At 32.0% G+C, this 19,305-nt stretch overlaps 1 protein-coding gene across 1 annotated transcript in view; it reads right to left on the bottom strand.

Moving 5' to 3' along the window:
• Nucleotides 1-19,305, bottom strand: part of LOC135545449 (T-box transcription factor TBX22-like) — a 52,829-nt gene that overhangs the window by 11,460 nt on the left and 22,064 nt on the right. Inside the window, exon 5 of the mRNA XM_064973069.1 lies at nt 4,558-4,722. Coding sequence (XP_064829141.1) covers nt 4,558-4,722 — 165 coding nt within the window. The remainder of the gene's footprint in view (nt 1-4,557; nt 4,723-19,305) is intronic.

Below are 19,305 nucleotides of genomic sequence, written 5' to 3' on the forward strand. Positions count from 1 at the left end.
TGAACTCTTATTCACTAAGGAAGTGATACCTCCTAGCCATTGAGTTAGCAGCAGCAGCTGTAAACGACGGAAAAAGTATCTCTTCTACCACACGATGACGGTAATACAAAGTATCCACTCTACCACCAGACATTCTTCAGAGGACATACGGCCTTTCATACATGAAGGGCACTTTTTGGCATTTGCTGTATGATCGATGAGAAACTCCATTTAGACATCTGCAAATGTTTTTAAAATTCGCAGATGGCCTCTGGCCGTGCACCAGGGCCAGATCTTCAGAGATGTCAGCGAATTAAGTCTCTCGGACATTCGATTTCCGTATTATAACATTTTCAAATTTTAGTCATTTTTCTGCTGTCCCGGTAAATTTCACCAGATGGCGAATGGCTTATTATTGCAAATGTACAAAACATCACCAATCATGACATGGCCATTTCTCCTAAATGGAAAAGACTTCGAAGACAAAACTCGGGGAGCATAGGTTTGGTCTAATGGGCTGTTAGCCCAGAAACAAGATTGCGTCGAGGCCTCAACGCTTTTTGAGTTAAAGCTATTTTTCTGGGATTAAAGGTAAAAAATGAAAATAGAGAGATAATTTGACCACTTCACATCAAAGTACATGAACCTACAGGGTTCGGAAAAAAATAACCAGCCATTACCTATCGTAATTTACGAGAAATCGTACAATGTAGAATTGGTGATGTTCAAAGAAATGATTTTTTTTAAAGTTACAGATCCAGTTGCAGCTTGTTCAGAAGAATCCGTTAAGATGGGTTTCGGAGCTCTGCAAGATTTCTGTGATTTTCTGTAATAACACACACTCATTCAACCTTATGTAAATAATTCAATTCTTTACGTAAAGACTTAAAACTCAATATTCTGTAGGGGTTGTTTCAAAGGGTTAAAAAGGTCACATCTTTCCAAAACTTCATATGTGTGATTAGGCAAGCCTCATGAACTGTAAATCAGTCATTTCTCCCATCAGATTTCCAAGAAAAACTCACACACACACACAGCAAGTACGGAATGACACAGTGTGGGGCTAAGAGACACACAGAGCCTGCAATAGTTACCTTCATTCGAACTATCAAAGAACCATCAGACCTAGAGCTCTGAAACTTTAGAAACCTGTTCTAGTGCTCGATAGTTTGTGGTGAGTTATGTGGCTCTAGAAGGTTCTCAGACTGAGAAACAGCCTCGTACATTTGCAATAACTTCAATTCATTTTGACCATCACGAAAATGACGACATTTAGAAAAGTCCCAGAGTTGCAAGACTAGGTGCATTGAAACGGCCTCAGCCCATGGAGACAGACCGTAACGTTTCTGTCCGATAGCTCATCCAAGGATCCCATAGCAACGCCCGGAAAAAGTGGATTTTCAGCACCAATTAACCTGTTGGTACTAGGGGGCAGAATTTTCATTTTTGGAAAAACAACATTCCCAAATTAAACGGGATATTTTGTCAGGACAAGATGCTAGAATTTGCATATAATTGACAGCTTAGGATAGAAAACACTCTGAATTTTCCAAAACTGTAAAAATATTGTCTGTGAGTATAACAGAACTGATGTTACAGGCGAAAGCCTGAGACAAATCCAATCCGGAAGTGACTCATCTTTTGAAAGCCGTGCGTTCCGATACGTCCCTATTGTGCTGTGAATGTGCTATCCACCAGATTACGCTTTCTACGTATTCCCCAAGGTGTCTACAGCATTGTGACGTAGTTTTACGCATTTATGTTGAAGAATACCCGTAGGCGGCTTCATTGCGTAAGTGGTCACCTGATGCTCCCAGATAAATTTTCGTGTAAAATACAGAGGTAGCCATTATTCCAATCGCTTCTACTGAGAAACCGATTGTCCCAGTTGATATATTACACCTTGAGGATTGATTATAAACAACGTTTGCCATGTTTCTGTCGATATTATGGGGCTAATTTGGAATATTATGAACTTTGGCTATCTACCTGGGAGTCTCGTGAGTGAAAACATCCGAAGTTAATTTAATTTGATTTAATTTGATTGCTTTTCTGATTTTCATGACAAGGTTGCCTGCTGCTAGCAAGGCATAATGCTATGCTAGGCTATCAATAAACTTACACAAATGCTTGTCTAGCTTTGGCTGTAAAGCATATTTTGAAGATCTGAGATGACAGGGTGATTAACATAAGGCTGTGTTCCAATATATTTCACTTGTGATTTTCATGAATAGGAAGATTTTCTAGGAAGATTTATGTCCGTTGCGTTATGCTAATTAGTGTCAGATGATGACAACGGTCCCGTTCACGGTCCCGTGAATGATGATGATGACAACGGTCCCGTTCACACCCCATCCCGTTCACGGGATGGGGTGTCACTAGAGGTTAAGGTCACTGCTCAGGCACCGAATAACCTATTGAGCCGAAACTAAAACGTAACTACTTTAAATTCTTATTATGGTTTAATCTCTCTTGGGTAGGGGGCAGTATTTTCATGAAAAGCGTGCCCAAAGTAAACTGCCTGTTACTCAGGCCCAGAAGCTAGGATATGCATATTAGATTTGGATAGAAAACCCTCTACAGTTTCTACAACTGTTACAATAATGTCTGTGAGTATAACAGAACTGATATGGCAGGCAAAACCCTGAGGACAAACCATCCCCCCCAAAAAAAAATTCAGCTTACCACTATTTTCAATGGCTGTCACTTTTATTATAAGGCGAAGTCCTTCCAGATTGCAGTTCCCGGGCTTCCACTAGATGTCAACAGTCTTTAGAAAGAGTTTCAGGCTGGTTTTTGGAAAAATGAGCCAGAAATTGTAGTTTTTCTAGGTGGCTCCCATTTTTGCTGTAGGTATTCCAAGCGCGTGAATGAGAATGTGTTCTTTGGTATTTTTCTCCGGTAAAGACAATTACGATTCTCCGTCTCCGTCTTTCACCGGATGTTGCCCAGGTGGGACGCTACCGTTCCACCTGCCCATAAGAAGTTAAAAAAATATACATATTTTTTTCCATTACTTTACCAGGTAAGTTGACTGAGAACACGTTCTCATTTTCAGCAACGACCTGGGGAATAGTTACAGGGGAGAGGAGGGGGTTGAATGAGCCAATTGTAAACTGGGGATTATTAAACCATGATGATTTGAGGGCCAGATTGGGAATTTAGCCAGGACACCAGGGTGCCATGGGATCTTTATTGACCTCAGACAATCAGGAAACCCGTTTTAACGTCCCATCTGAAAGACGGCACCCTACACAGGGCAGTGTCCCCAAATTTTTAGACCAGAGGAAAGAGTGCCTCCTTCCGGCCCTCCAAAACCACTTCCAGCAGAAGCAAGTTAAACAGAAGGCGCTATTAATTTTGGGCCTGCTCTGAAATATGTGATAGTTGGCTTCTAAACGAGATGGAAAAAGTGGGTTTGGTGTCGGTCTGTATCAGTTTGGTGTCAGAATGATATTTAATTGAATGATGGACGCTGACTTGCTGGCTGACATTTGTCCATTTGCAATATGTTTAAACAGTGAAAAAATATCACCAAATGGACATGATAAAATCAACACAATGAGCGACGGAGAGGAACCACTATCAATGCCCGGCCAGTTCATCGGGCCAGTCAATTTCGCATTTCTGCAGTATTTTTGAGCATGTCAAATTCGTGATGGTAAATGCCCAACGAAACATATTGCAAATAGACAGCCGTGCGCCTGGTGATTGGAACGGGTTACCAGGAAAACATTTTTGAAATGGTTTTGAATGCCTTTAGGAGGGTGCAAGGGGTCCACGGCTGGGTGCATCCAATCCCCTGGTCATTTAGGACATTTTTCACTTCTCTCTCATCATAACATGAAAAATAGACATGCTGGTATGTGTGTTTCTGTCCTGAACAGATGGTGTGTGTGTTTTTGTCCTGAACAGATGGTGTGTGTGTTTCTGTCCTGAACAGATGGTGTGTGTATTTCTGTCCTGAACAGATGGTGTGTGTTTCTTGTCCTGAACAGATGGTGTGTGTGTTTCTGTCCTGAACAGATGGTGTGTGTGTTTCTGTCCTGAACAGATGGTGTGTGTGCGTGTGCCTTTATATATTATTATGCATCCAGCAGAAGTGAAGTGGACCCTGATGAAGAGAGCTGCTGCCAATCCACGAGAGTCTTCTGTTACTGCAGGGACCACAGGCAACACCACGGTCACATGGGCACACACACACACACACACACAGACACACACACACACGAAGCCAGTCCTCCATATTAATTCTACTGAGTATCTAGTTTAGACCACATTGAAGCCAATCCTCATTAATAATTATACGGAGTTTCTAGTTTAGACCACAGTGAAGCCAGTCCTCCATATTAATTCTACCGAGTATGTAGTTTACACCACAGTGAAGCCATAGTCCCTGTTCCATTATACTGTGTTAGCATTACTACAAAAATCATATTGTCAATAACTGAGTTAACTACCTTTTGGTTCTGATAGACTGTTCTGATTCGCTGTTCTGATTGGCTGACGCAGTAAGTGCTTGTTAGTTCTGATTGGTAAGGCAGTACCTATTGGTTCTGACTGGCTAAGAGAAAGTACCTGTTGGTTCTGATAGGCTGTCACGGTGGTGAACTCTGTCTCTGGGAAGGAGAAGCTGGCCATACCCTCAGTGGGCAGCGAGGGGATTTTTGATAGGTCCAGCCGGGGGTTGTGGCGGATCACATGGACGCGAGGCTTGTACTTATGCATTGACTGTAGAATGATCTGAACCAAGGGAGTAATTTAGAGAACGAGGTCAATGTGATGTCCATCAGCACAACATAGATATTAAATGCATTTTGGACACGTATGTTGTGTTTTGGAGGTTAGGGTAAGGTGATGTGACTTACCGGACACCATCACCATGCAGTAGCCATTTTAACTTTCATCATGACTCTAGCCTTTTTTCTAACAAAACATTTCTCATCTCAGATAGTTTGAAGCCTCTTTCAGTAAACTGTTTATTCTTGAACCATAAAATACAGTGATGGAATAGAATTAAGCAATAAGGAGGTGTGGTATATGGCCGATATACCACGGCAAAGGGCTGTTCTTATGTACAACGCAATGCGGAGTACAGCCTGCACACAGCCCATAGCCCTGGTATATTGTCCATGTACCACCAACCGAAGAGGAACATTATTGTAATTATAAATTGGTTACTGTCATTATTAAACTTGTTTACTGTTCTAATGATGTTGGTAACCAGTTTATAATGTTGGTAACCAGTTTATAATTTTGGTAACCAGTTTATAATGTTGGTAACCAGTTTATAATGTTGGTAACCAGATTATAATGTTGGTAACCAGTTTATAATAGAATGACTTGTTTACTGTTCTAATAATGTTGGAAACCAGTTTATAATGTTGGTAACCAGTTTATAATGTTGGTAACCAGTTTATAATTTTGGTAACCAGTTTATAATGTTGGTAACCAGTTTATAATGTTGGTAACCAGATTATAATGTTGGTAACCAGTTTATAATAGAATGACTTGTTTACTGTTCTAATAATGTTGGAAACCAGTTTATAATGTTGGTAACCAGTTTATAATGTTGGTAACCAGTTTATAATGTTGATGACCAGTTTATAATGTTGGTAACCAGTTTATAATGTTGGTAACTAGTTTATAATGTTGGTAGCCAGTTTATAATGTTGGTAACCAGTTTATAATGTTGGTTACCAGTTAATAATGTTGGTATCCAGTTTATAATGTTGGTAACCATTTCATAATGTTGGTATCCAGTTTATAATGTTGGTAACCGGTTTATAATATAATGACTTGTTTGCTGTTCTGATAATGTTGATAACCAGTTTATAATGTTGTTAACCAGTTTATAATGTTGGTAACTAGTTTATAATGTTGGTAGCCAGTTTATAATGTTGTTAACCAGTTTAAAATGTTGGTAACCAGTTTATAATAGAATGACTTGTTTACTGTTCTAATAATGTTGGTAACCAGTTTATAATGTTGGTAACCAGTTTATAATGTTGTTATCCAGTTTATAATGTTGGTAACCAGTTTATAATGTTGGTAACCAGTTTATAATGTTGGTAACCAGTTGATAATGTTGGTAACCAGTTTATAGTGTTGCTAACCAGTTTATAATATAATGACTTGTTTACAGTTCTGATAATGTTGGTAACCAGTTCTAATAACCAGTTTATAATGTTGGTAACCAGTTTATAATGTTGTTAACCAGTTTATAATGTTTATAGTTTATAATGTTGGTAACCAGTTAATAATGTTGGTAACCAGTTTATAATGTTGGTAACCAGTTAATAATGTTGGTATCCAGTTTATAATGTTGGTAACCAGTTTATAATATATTGACTTGTTTACTGGTCTGATAATGTTGATAACCAGTTTATAATGTTGTTAACCAGTTTATAATGTAGGTAACCAGTTTATAATGTTGTTAACCAGTTTATAATGTTGGTAACCAGTTTATAATGTTGGTAACCAGTTTATAATGTTGGTAACCAGCTTAAGATAAAATGACTTGTTTACTGTACTAATAATGTTGGTAGCAGTTTATAATGTTGGTAACCAGTTTATAATGTTGGTAACCAGTTTATAATGTTGGTAACCAGTTTATAATAGAATGACTTGTTGACTGTTCTAATAATGTTGGAAACCAGTTTATAATGTTGGTCACCAGTTTATAATAGAATGACTTGTTTACTGTTCTGATAATGTTGGAAACCAGTTTATAATGTTGATAACCAGTTTATAATGTTGATAAACAGTTTATAATGTTGATGACCTGTTTATAATGTTGGTAACCAGTTTATAATGCTGGTAACCAGTTTATAATGTTGTTAACTAGTTTATAATGTTGGTAACCAGTTTATAATGTTGTTAACCAGTTTAAAATGTTGGTAACCAGTTTATAATAGAATGACTTGTTTACTGTTCTAATAATGTTGGTAACTCGTTTATAATGTTGGTAACCAGTTTATAATGTTGGTAACCAGTTTATAATGTTGTTATCCAGTTTATAATGTTGGTAACCAGTTAATAATGTTGGTAACTAGTTTATAATGTTGGTAACCAGTTTATAATGTTGGTAACCAGTTTATAATGTTGGTAACCAGTTTATAATGTTGTCAACCAGTTTATAATGTTGTCAACCAGTTTAAAATGTTGGTAACCAGTTTATAATAGAATGACTTGTTTACTGTTCTAATAATGTTGGTAACTAGTTTATAATGTTGGTAACCAGTTTATAATGTTCGTAAAAAGTTTAAAGTGTTGGTATCCAGTTTATAATAAAATGACTTGTTTACTGTTCTGAAAATGTTGGTCACCAGTTTATAATGTTGGTAACCAATTTATAAAGTTGGTAACCAGTTAATAATGTTGGTATCCAGTTTATAATGTTGGTAACCAGTTTCTAATATAATGACTTGTTTACTGTTCTGATAATGTTGATAACCAGTTTATAATGTTGTTAACCAGTTTATAATGTTGGTAACCAGTTTATAATGCTGGTAACCAGTTTATGATGTTGGTAACCAGTTTATAATGTTGGTAACCAGTTTATAATAAAATGACTTGTTTACTGTTCTGATAATGTTGGAAACCAGTTTATAATGTTGGTAACTAGTTTATAATGTTGGTAACCAGTTAATAATGTTGTTAACCAGTTTATAATGTTGGTAACCAGTTTATAATAGAATGACCTTTTACTGTTCTAAAATTTTGGTAACTAGTTTATAATGTTGGTAACCAGTTTATAATGTTGGAAACCAGTTTATAATGTTGGTAACCAGTTTATAATGTTGTTAATCAGTTTATAATGTTGGTAACCAGTTTATAATGTTGGTAACCAAGTTTATAATGTTGTTAACCAGTTTATAATAGAATGACTTGTTTACTGTTCTGATAATGTTGGAAACCAGTTTATAATGTTGGTAACAGGTTAATAATGTTGGTAACCAGTTTATAATGTTGATAACCAGATAATAATGTTGGTATCCAGTTTATAATGTTGTTAACCAGTTTATAATATAATGACTTGTTTACTGTTCTGATAATGTTGGAAACCAGTTTATAATGTTGGTAACTAGTTTATAATGTTGGTAACCAGTTTATAATGTTGTTAACCAGTTTATAATGTTGGTAACCAGTTTATAATAAAATGACTTGTTTACTGTTCTGATAATGTTGGTAACCAGTTTATAATGTTTGTAACCAGTTAATAATGTTGGTAACCAGTTCATAATGTTGGTATCCAGTTTATAATGTTGGTAACCAGTTTATAATGTTGGTAACCAGTTTATAATGTTGGTAACCAGTTGATAATGTTGGTAACCAGTTTATAATGTTGATAACCAGTTTATAATGTTGTTAACCAGTTTATAATGTTGGTAACCAGTTTATAATGTTGTTATCCAGTTTATAATGTTGGTAACCAGTTTATAATGTTGGTAACCAGTTTATAGTGTTGCTAACCAGTTTATAATATAATGACTTGTTTACAGTTCTGATAATGTTGGTAACCAGTTTATAATATAATGACTTGTTTACTGTTCTGATAATGTTGGTAACCGGTTTATAATGCTGGTAACCAGTTTATAATGTTGGTAACCAGTTAATAATGTTGGTAACCAGTTTATAATGTTGGTAACCAGTTTATAATGTTGATAACCAGTTTATAATGTTGATAACCAGTTTATAATGTTGATAACCAGTTGATAATGTTGGTAACCAGTTTATAATGTTGGTAACCAGTTGATAATGTTGGTAACCAGTTTATAATGTTGATAACCAGTTTATAATGTTGGTAACCAGTTTATAATGCTGGTAACCCGTTTATAATGTTGGTAACTAGTTTATAATGTTGGTACCCAGTTTATAATGTTGTTAACCAGTTTATAATGTTGGTAACCAGTTTATAATATAATGACTTGTTTACTGTTCTGATAATGTTGGAAACCAGTTTATAATGTTGGTAACTAGTTTATAATGTTGGTAACCAGTTTATAATGTTGTTAACCAGTTTATAATGTTGGTAACCAGTTTATAATAAAATGACTTGTTTACTGTTCTGATAATGTTGGTAACCAGTTTATAATGTTGGTAACCAGTTAATAATGTTGGTATCCAGTTTATAATGTTGGTAACCAGTTTATAATGTTGGTAACCAGTTGATAATGTTGGTAACCAGTTTATAATGTTGATAACCAGATAATAATGTTGGTATCCAGTTTATAATGTTGTTAACCAGTTTATAATGTTGGTAACCAGTTTATAATGTTGTTAATCAGTTTATAATGTTGGTAACCAGTTTATAATGTTGGTAACCAAGTTTATATAATGTTGTTAACCAGTTTATAATAGAATGACTTGGTTACTGTTCTGATAATGTTGGAAACCAGTTTATAATGTTGGTAACAAGTTAATAATGTTGGTAACCAGTTTATAATGTTGTTAACCAGTTTATAATGTTGGTAACCAGATTATAATTTTGATAACCTGTTTATAATGTTGATAACCAGTTTATAATGTTGATAACCAGTTTATAATATAATGACTTGTTTACTGTTCTGATAATGTTGGTATCCAGTTTATAATGTTGGTATCCAGTTTATAATGTTGGTAACCGGTTTATAATATAATGACTTGTTTGCTGTTCTGATAATGTTGATAACCAGTTTATAATGTTGATAACCAGTTTATATGGTTGGCAACCAGTTAATAATGTTGGTATCCAGTTTATAATGTTGGTAACCAGTTAATAATGTTGTTAACCAGTTTATAATGTGGGTAACCAGTTTATAATAGAATTACTTTTTACTGTTCTAATAATTTTGGTAACTAGTTTATAATGTTGGTAACCAGTTTATAATGTTGGTAACTAGTTTATAATGTTGTTAACCAGTTTATAATGTTGGTAACCAGTTTATAATGTTGGTAACCAGTTGATAATGTTGGTAACCAGTTTATAATGTTGATAACCTAGATAATAATGTTGGTATCCAGTTTATAATGTTGTTAACCAGTTTATAATGTTGTTAATCAGTTTATAAGGTTGCTAACCAGTTTATAATGTTGTTAACCAGTTTATAATGTTGGTATCCAGTTTATAATTTTGGTAACCAGTTTATAATGTTGGTAACCAGTTGATAATGTTGATAACCAGTTTATAATGTTGATAACCAGATAATAATGTTGTTATCCAGTTTATAATGTTGTTAACCAGTTTATAATGTTGGTAACCAGTTGATAATGTTGGTAACCAGTTCATAATGTTGGTATCCAGTTTATAATGTTGGTAACCAGTTTATAATGTTGGTAACCAGTTTATAATGTTGGTAACCAGTTGATAATGTTGGTAACCAGTTTATAATGTTGATAACAGTTTATAATGTTGTTAACCAGTTTATAATGTTGGTAACCAGTTTATAATGTTGTTATCCAGTTTATAATATTGGTAACCAGTTTATAATGTTGGTAACCAGTTTATAATGTTGGTAACCAGTTTATAGTGTTGCTAACCAGTTTATAATATAATGACTTGTTTACAGTTCTGATAATGTTGGTAACCAGTTGATAATATAATGACTTGTTTACTGTTCTGATAATGTTGGTAACCAGTTTATAATGCTGGTAACCAGTTTATAATGTTGGTAACCAGTTAATAATGTTGGTAACCAGTTTATAATGTTGGAAACCAGTTTATAATGTTGGTAACCAGTTTATAATGTTGATAACCAGTTTATAATGTTGATAACCAGTTTATAATGTTGATAACCAGTTGATAATGTTGGTAACCAGTTTATGATGTTGGTAACCAGTTGATAATGTTGGTAACCAGTTTATGATGTTGATAACCAGTTTATAATGTTGGGAACCAGTTTATAATGCTGGTAACCCGTTTATAATGTTGATAACTAGTTTATAATGTTGGTACCCAGTTTATAATGTTGTTAACCAGTTTATAATGTTGGTAACCAGTTTATAATATAATGACTTGTTTACTGTTCTGATAATGTTGGAAACCAGTTTATAATGTTGGTAACTAGTTTATAATGTTGGTAACCCGTTTATAATGTTGTTAACCAGTTTATAATGTTGGTAACCAGTTTATAATAAAATGACTTGTTTACTGTTCTGATAATGTTGGTAACCAGTTTATAATGTTGGTAACCAGTTAATAATGTTGGTATCCAGTTTATAATGTTGGTAACCAGTTTATAATATAATTACTTGTTTACTGTTCTGAGAATGTTGGTATTCAGTTTATAATAAAATGACTTGTTTACTGTTCTGATAATGTTGGTAACCAGTTTATAATGTTTGTAACCAGTTTATAATGTTGGTAACCAGTTAGTCATGTTGGTGTCCAGTTTATAATGTTGGTAACCAGTTTATAATATAATGACTTGTTTACTGTTCTGATAATGTTGATAACCAGTTTATAATGTTGGTAACCAGTTGATAATGTTGGTAACCAGTTCATAATGTTGGTAATCAGTTTATAATATAATGACTTGTTTACTGTTCTGATAATGTTGGTGATCAGTTTATAATGTTTGTAACCAGTTTATAATGTTGGTAACCAGTTAATAATGTTGGTATCCAGTTTAAAATGTTGGTAACCAGTTTATAATATAATTACTCTTTTAATGTTCTGATAATATTGATAACCAGTTTATAATGTTGGTAACCAGTTTATAATGTTGTTAACCAGTTTATAATGTTGGTAACCAGTTTATAATGTTGGTAACCAGTTGATATTGTTGGTAACCAGTTTATAATTTTGGTAACCAGTTTATAATGTTGATAACCAGTTTATCATGTTGATAACCGTTTTATAATATTTATAACCAGTTTATAATGTTGTTAATCAGTTTATAATGTTGGTAACTAGTTTATAATATTGGAAACCAGTTTATAATGTTGGTAAGTCGCTCTGGATAAGAGCGTTTGCCAAATGACTTAAATGTAAATGTAACAAGTCTATAATGTTGGTAACCAGTTAATAATGTTGTTAACCAGTTTATAATGTGGGTAACCAGTTTATAATAGAATGACTTTTTACTGTTCTAATAATTTTGGTAACCAGTTTATAATGTTGGTAACCAGTTGATAATGTTGGTAACCAGTTTATAATGTTGATAACCAGATAATAATGTTGTTATCCAGTTTATAATGTTGTTAACCAGTTTATAATGTTGGTAACCAGTTTATAATGTTGGTAACCAGTTTATAATGTTGTTAATCAGTTTGTAATGTTGGTAACCAGTTTATAATGTTGTTAACCAGTTTATAATGTTGGTAACCATTTGATAATGTTGGTAACCAGTTTATAATGTTGGTAACCAGTTGATAATGTTGATAACCAGTTTATATGTTGATAACCAGATAATAATGTTGATATCCAGTTTATAATGTTGTTAACCAGTTTATAATGTTGGTAACCAGTTGATAATGTTGGTAACCAGTTCATAATGTTGGTAACCAGTTTATAATATAATGACTTGTTTACTGTTCTGATAATGTTGGTAACCAGTTTATAATGTTGGTAACCAGTTTATAATGTTGTTATCCAGTTTATAATGTTGGTAACCAGTTTATAGTGTTGCTAACCAGTTTATAATATAATGACTTGTTTACAGTTCTGATAATGTTGGTAACCAGTTGATAATATAATGACTTGTTTACTGTTCTGATAATGTTGGTAACCAGTTTATAATGCTGGTAACCAGTTTATAATGTTGGTAACCAGTTAATAATGTTGGTAACCAGTTTATAATGTTGGAAACCAGTTTATAATGTTGGTAACCAGTTTATAATGTTGATAACCAGTTTATAATGTTGATAACCAGTTTATAATGTTGATAACCAGTTGATAATGTTGGTAACCAGTTTATGATGTTGGTAACCAGTTGATAATGTTGGTAACCAGTTTATAATGTTGATAACCAGTTTATAATGCTGGTAACCCGTTTATAATGTTGATAACTAGTTTATAATGTTGGTACCCAGTTTATAATGTTGTTAACCAGTTTATAATGTTGGTAACCAGTTTATAATATAATGACTTGTTTACTGTTCTGATAATGTTGGTAACCAGTTTATAATGTTGGTAACCAGTTAATAATGTTGGTATCCAGTTTATAATGTTGGTAACCAGTTTATAATATAATTACTTGTTTACTGTTCTGAGAATGTTGGTATTCAGTTTATAATAAAATGACTTGTTTACTGTTCTGATAATGTTGGTAACCAGTTTATAATGTTTGTAACCAGTTTATAATGTTGGTAACCAGTTAGTCATGTTGGTGTCCAGTTTATAATGTTGGTAACCAGTTTATAATATAATGACTTGTTTACTGTTCTGATAATGTTGATAACCAGTTTATAATGTTGGTAACCAGTTTATAATGTTGTTAACCAGTTTATAATGTTGGTAACCAGTTTATAATGTTGGTAACCAGTTGATATTGTTGGTAACCAGTTTATAATTTTGGTAACCAGTTTATAATGTTGATAACCAGTTTATCATGTTGATAACCGTTTTATAATATTTATAAACAGTTTATAATGTTGTTAATCAGTTTATAATGTTGGTAACTAGTTTATAATATTGGAAACCAGTTTATAATGTTGGTAAGTCGCTCTGGATAAGAGCGTTTGCCAAATGACTTAAATGTAAATGTAACAAGTCTATAATGTTGGTAACCAGTTAATAATGTTGTTAACCAGTTTATAATGTGGGTAACCAGTTTATAATAGAATGACTTTTTACTGTTCTAATAATTTTGGTAACCAGTTTATAATGTTGGTAACCAGTTGATAATGTTGGTAACCAGTTTATAATGTTGATAACCAGATAATAATGTTGGTATCCAGTTTATAATGTTGTTAACCAGTTTATAATGTTGGTAACCAGTTTATAATGTTGGTAACCAGTTTATAATGTTGTTAATCAGTTTGTAATGTTGGTAACCAGTTTATAATGTTGTTAACCAGTTTATAATGTTGGTAACCATTTGATAATGTTGGTAACCAGTTTATAATGTTGGTAACCAGTTGATAATGTTGATAACCAGTTTATATGTTGATAACCAGATAATAATGTTGATATCCAGTTTATAATGTTGTTAACCAGTTTATAATGTTGGTAACCAGTTGATAATGTTGGTAACCAGTTCATAATGTTGGTAACCAGTTTATAATATAATGACTTGTTTACTGTTCTGATAATGTTGGTAACCAGTTTATAATGTTGGTAACCAGTTTATAATGTTGTTATCCAGTTTATAATGTTGGTAACCAGTTTATAATGTTGGTAACCAGTTTATAATGTTGGTAACCAGTTGATAATGTTGGTAACCAGTTTATAGTGTTGCTAACCAGTTTATAATATAATGACTTGTTTACAGTTCTGATAATGTTGGTAACCAGTTTATAATATAATGACTTGTTTACTGTTCTGATAATGTTGGTAACCAGTTTATAATGCTGGTAACCAGTTTATAATGTTGGTAACCAGTTAATAATGTTGGTATCCAGTTTATAATGTTGGAATCCAGTTTATAATGTTGGTAACCAGTTTATAATATAATGACTTGTTTACTGTTCTGATAATGTTGATAGCCAGTTAATAATGTTGGTATCCAGTTTATAATGTTGGTAACCAGTTTATAATATAATGACTTGTTTACTGTTCTGATAATGTTGATAACCAGTTTATAATGTTGGTAACCAGTTTATAATGTTGGTAACCAGTTTATAATGCTGGTAACCAGTTTATAATGTTGTTAACTAGTTTATAATGTTGGTAACCAGTTTATAATGTTGTTAACCAGTTTAAAATGTTGGTAACCAGTTTATAATAGAATGACTTGTTTACTGTTCTAATAATGTTGGTAACTCGTTTATAATGTTGGTAACCAGTTTATAATGTTGGTAACCAGTTTATAATGTTGTTATCCAGTTTATAATGTTGGTAACCAGTTAATAATGTTGGTAACTAGTTTATAATGTTGGTAACCAGTTTATAATGTTGTCAACCAGTTTAAAATGTTGGTAACCAGTTTATAATAGAATGACTTGTTTACTGTTCTAATAATGTTGGTAACTAGTTTATAATGTTGGTAACCAGTTTATAATGTTCGTAAAAAGTTTAAAGTGTTGGTATCCAGTTTATAATAAAATGACTTGTTTACTGTTCTGAAAATGTTGGTCACCAGTTTATAATGTTGGTAACCAATTTATAAAGTTGGTAACCAGTTAATAATGTTGGTATCCAGTTTATAATGTTGGTAACCAGTTTCTAATATAATGACTTGTTTACTGTTCTGATAATGTTGATAACCAGTTTATAATGTTGTTAACCAGTTTATAATGTTGGTAACCAGTTTATAATGCTGGTAACCAGTTTATGATGTTGGTAACCAGTTTATAATGTTGGTAACCAGTTTATAATAAAATGACTTGTTTACTGTTCTGATAATGTTGGAAACCAGTTTATAATGTTGGTAACTAGTTTATAATGTTGGTAACCAGTTAATAATGTTGTTAACCAGTTTATAATGTTGGTAACCAGTTTATAATAGAATGACCTTTTACTGTTCTAAAATTTTGGTAACTAGTTTATAATGTTGGTAACCAGTTTATAATGTTGGAAACCAGTTTATAATGTTGGTAACCAGTTTATAATGTTGTTAATCAGTTTATAATGTTGGTAACCAGTTTATAATGTTGGTAACCAAGTTTATAATGTTGTTAACCAGTTTATAATAGAATGACTTGTTTACTGTTCTGATAATGTTGGAAACCAGTTTATAATGTTGGTAACAGGTTAATAATGTTGGTAACCAGTTTATAATGTTGTTAACCAGTTAATAATGTTGGTAAACAGATTATAATTTTGATAACCTGTTTATAATGTTGATAACCAGATAATAATGTTGGTATCCAGTTTATAATGTTGGTATCCAGTTTATAATGTTGGTAACCGGTTTATAATATAATGACTTGTTTGCTGTTCTGATAATGTTGATAACCAGTTTATAATGTTGGTAACCAGTTTATAATGTTGTTAATCAGTTTATAATGTTGGTAACCAGTTTATAATGTTGGTAACCAAGTTTATATAATGTTGTTAACCAGTAGTTTATAATAGAATGACTTGGTTACTGTTCTGATAATGTTGGAAACCAGTTTATAATGTTGGTAACAAGTTAATAATGTTGGTAACCAGTTTATAATGTTGTTAACCAGTTTATAATGTTGGTAACCAGATTATAATTTTGATAACCTGTTTATAATGTTGATAACCAGTTTATAATGTTGATAACCAGTTTATAATATAATGACTTGTTTACTGTTCTGATAATGTTGGTATCCAGTTTATAATGTTGGTATCCAGTTTATAATGTTGGTAACCGGTTTATAATATAATGACTTGTTTGCTGTTCTGATAATGTTGATAACCAGTTTATAATGTTGTTAACCAGTTTATATGGTTGGTAACCAGTTAATAATGTTGGTATCCAGTTTATAATGTTGGTAACCAGTTAATAATGTTGTTAACCAGTTTATAATGTGGGTAACCAGTTTATAATATAATTACTTTTTACTGTTCTAATAATTTTGGTAACTAGTTTATAATGTTGGTAACCAGTTTATAATGTTGGTAACCAGTTTATAATGTTGTTAACCAGTTTATAATGTTGGTAACCAGTTTATAATGTTGGTAACCAGTTGATAATGTTGGTAACCAGTTTATAATGTTGATAACCAGTTTATAATGTTGATAACCTAGATAATAATGTTGGTATCCAGTTTATAATGTTGTTAACCAGTTTATAATGTTGTTAATCAGTTTATAAGGTTGCTAACCAGTTTATAATGTTGTTAACCAGTTTATAATGTTGGTATCCAGTTTATAATTTTGGTAACCAGTTTATAATGTTGGTAACCAGTTGATAATGTTGATAACCAGTTTATAATGTTGATAACCAGATAATAATGTTGTTATCCAGTTTATAATGTTGTTAACCAGTTTATAATGTTGGTAACCAGTTGATAATGTTGGTAACCAGTTCATAATGTTGGTATCCAGTTTATAATGTTGGTAACCAGTTTATAATGTTGGTAACCAGTTTATAATGTTGGTAACCAGTTGATAATGTTGGTAACCAGTTTATAATGTTGATAACAGTTTATAATGTTGTTAACCAGTTTATAATGTTGGTAACCAGTTTATAATGTTGTTATCCAGTTTATAATATTGGTAACCAGTTTATAATGTTGGTAACCAGTTTATAATGTTGGTAACCAGTTTATAGTGTTGCTAACCAGTTTATAATATAATGACTTGTTTACAGTTCTGATAATGTTGGTAACCAGTTGATAATATAATGACTTGTTTACAGTTCTGATAATGTTGCTAACCAGTTTATAATATAATGACTTGTTTACTGTTCTGATAATGTTGGTAACCAGTTTATAATGCTGGTAACCAGTTTATAATGTTGGTAACCAGTTAATAATGTTGGTAACCAGTTTATAATGTTGGAAACCAGTTTATAATGTTGGTAACCAGTTTATAATGTTGATAACCAGTTTATAATGTTGATAACCAGTTTATAATGTTGATAACCAGTTGATAATGTTGGTAACCAGTTTATGATGTTGGTAACCAGTTGATAATGTTGGTAACCAGTTTATAATGTTGATAACCAGTTTATAATGTTGGGAACCAGTTTATAATGCTGGTAACCCGTTTATAATGTTGATAACTAGTTTATAATGTTGGTACCCAGTTTATAATGTTGTTAACCAGTTTATAATGTTGGTAACCAGTTTATAATATAATGACTTGTTTACTGTTCTGATAATGTTGGAAACCAGTTTATAATGTTGGTAACTAGTTTATAATGTTGGTAACCAGTTTATAATGTTGTTAACCAGTTTATAATGTTGGTAACCAGTTTATAATAAAATGACTTGTTTACTGTTCTGATAATGTTGGTAACCAGTTTATAATGTTGGTAACCAGTTAATAATGTTGGTATCCAGTTTATAATGTTGGTAACCAGTTTATAATATAATTACTTGTTTACTGTTCTGAGAATGTTGGTATTCAGTTTATAATAAAATGACTTGTTTACTGTTCTGATAATGTTGGTAACCAGTTTATAATGTTTGTAACCAGTTTATAATGTTGGTAACCAGTTAGTCATGTTGGTGTCCAGTTTATAATGTTGGTAACCAGTTTATAATATAATGACTTGTTTACTGTTCTGATAATGTTGATAACCAGTTTATAATGTTGGTAACCAGTTGATAATGTTGGTAACCAGTTCATAATGTTGGTAATCAGTTTATAATATAATGACTTGTTTACTGTTCTGATAATGTTGGTGATCAGTTTATAATGTTTGTAACCTGTTTATAATGTTGGTAACCAGTTAATAATGTTGGTATCCAGTTTAAAATGTTGGTAACCAGTTTATAATATAATTACTCTTTTAATGTTCTGATAATATTGATAACCAGTTTATAATGTTGATAACCAGTTTATAATGTTGTTAACCAGTTTATAATGTTGGTAACCAGTTTATAATGTTGGTAACCAGTTGATATTGTTGGTAACCAGTTTATAATTTTGGTAACCAGTTTATAATGTTGATAACCAGTTTATCATGTTGATAACCGTTTTATAATATTTATAACCAGTTTATAATGTTGTTAATCAGTTTATAATGTTGGTAACTAGTTTATAATATTGGAAACCAGATAATAATGTTGGTAACCAGTTAATAATGTTGGTAACCAGTTTATAATGTTGGAAACCAGTTTATAATGTTGGTAACCAGTTTATAATGTTGATAACCAGTTTATAATGTTGATAACCAGTTTATAATGTTGATAACCAGTTGATAATGTTGGTAACCAGTTTATGATGTTGGTAACCAGTTGATAATGTTGGTAACCAGTTTATAATGTTGATAACCAGTTTATAATGTTGGTAACCAGTTTATAATGCTGGTAACCCGTTTATAATGTTGATAACTAGTTTATAATGTTGGTACCCAGTTTATAATGTTGTTAACCAGTTTATAATGTTGGTAACCAGTTTATAATATAATGACTTGTTTACTGTTCTGATAATGTTGGTAACCAGTTTATAATGTTGGTAACCAGTTAATAATGTTGGTATCCAGTTTATAATGTTGGTAACCAGTTTATAATATAATTACTTGTTTACTGTTCTGAGAATGTTGGTATTCAGTTTATAATAAAATGACTTGTTTACTGTTCTGATAATGTTGGTAACCAGTT

This window comes from Oncorhynchus masou, chromosome 9 (assembly GCF_036934945.1).
Source record: "Oncorhynchus masou masou isolate Uvic2021 chromosome 9, UVic_Omas_1.1, whole genome shotgun sequence".
Lineage (NCBI taxonomy): Eukaryota > Metazoa > Chordata > Actinopteri > Salmoniformes > Salmonidae > Oncorhynchus > Oncorhynchus masou.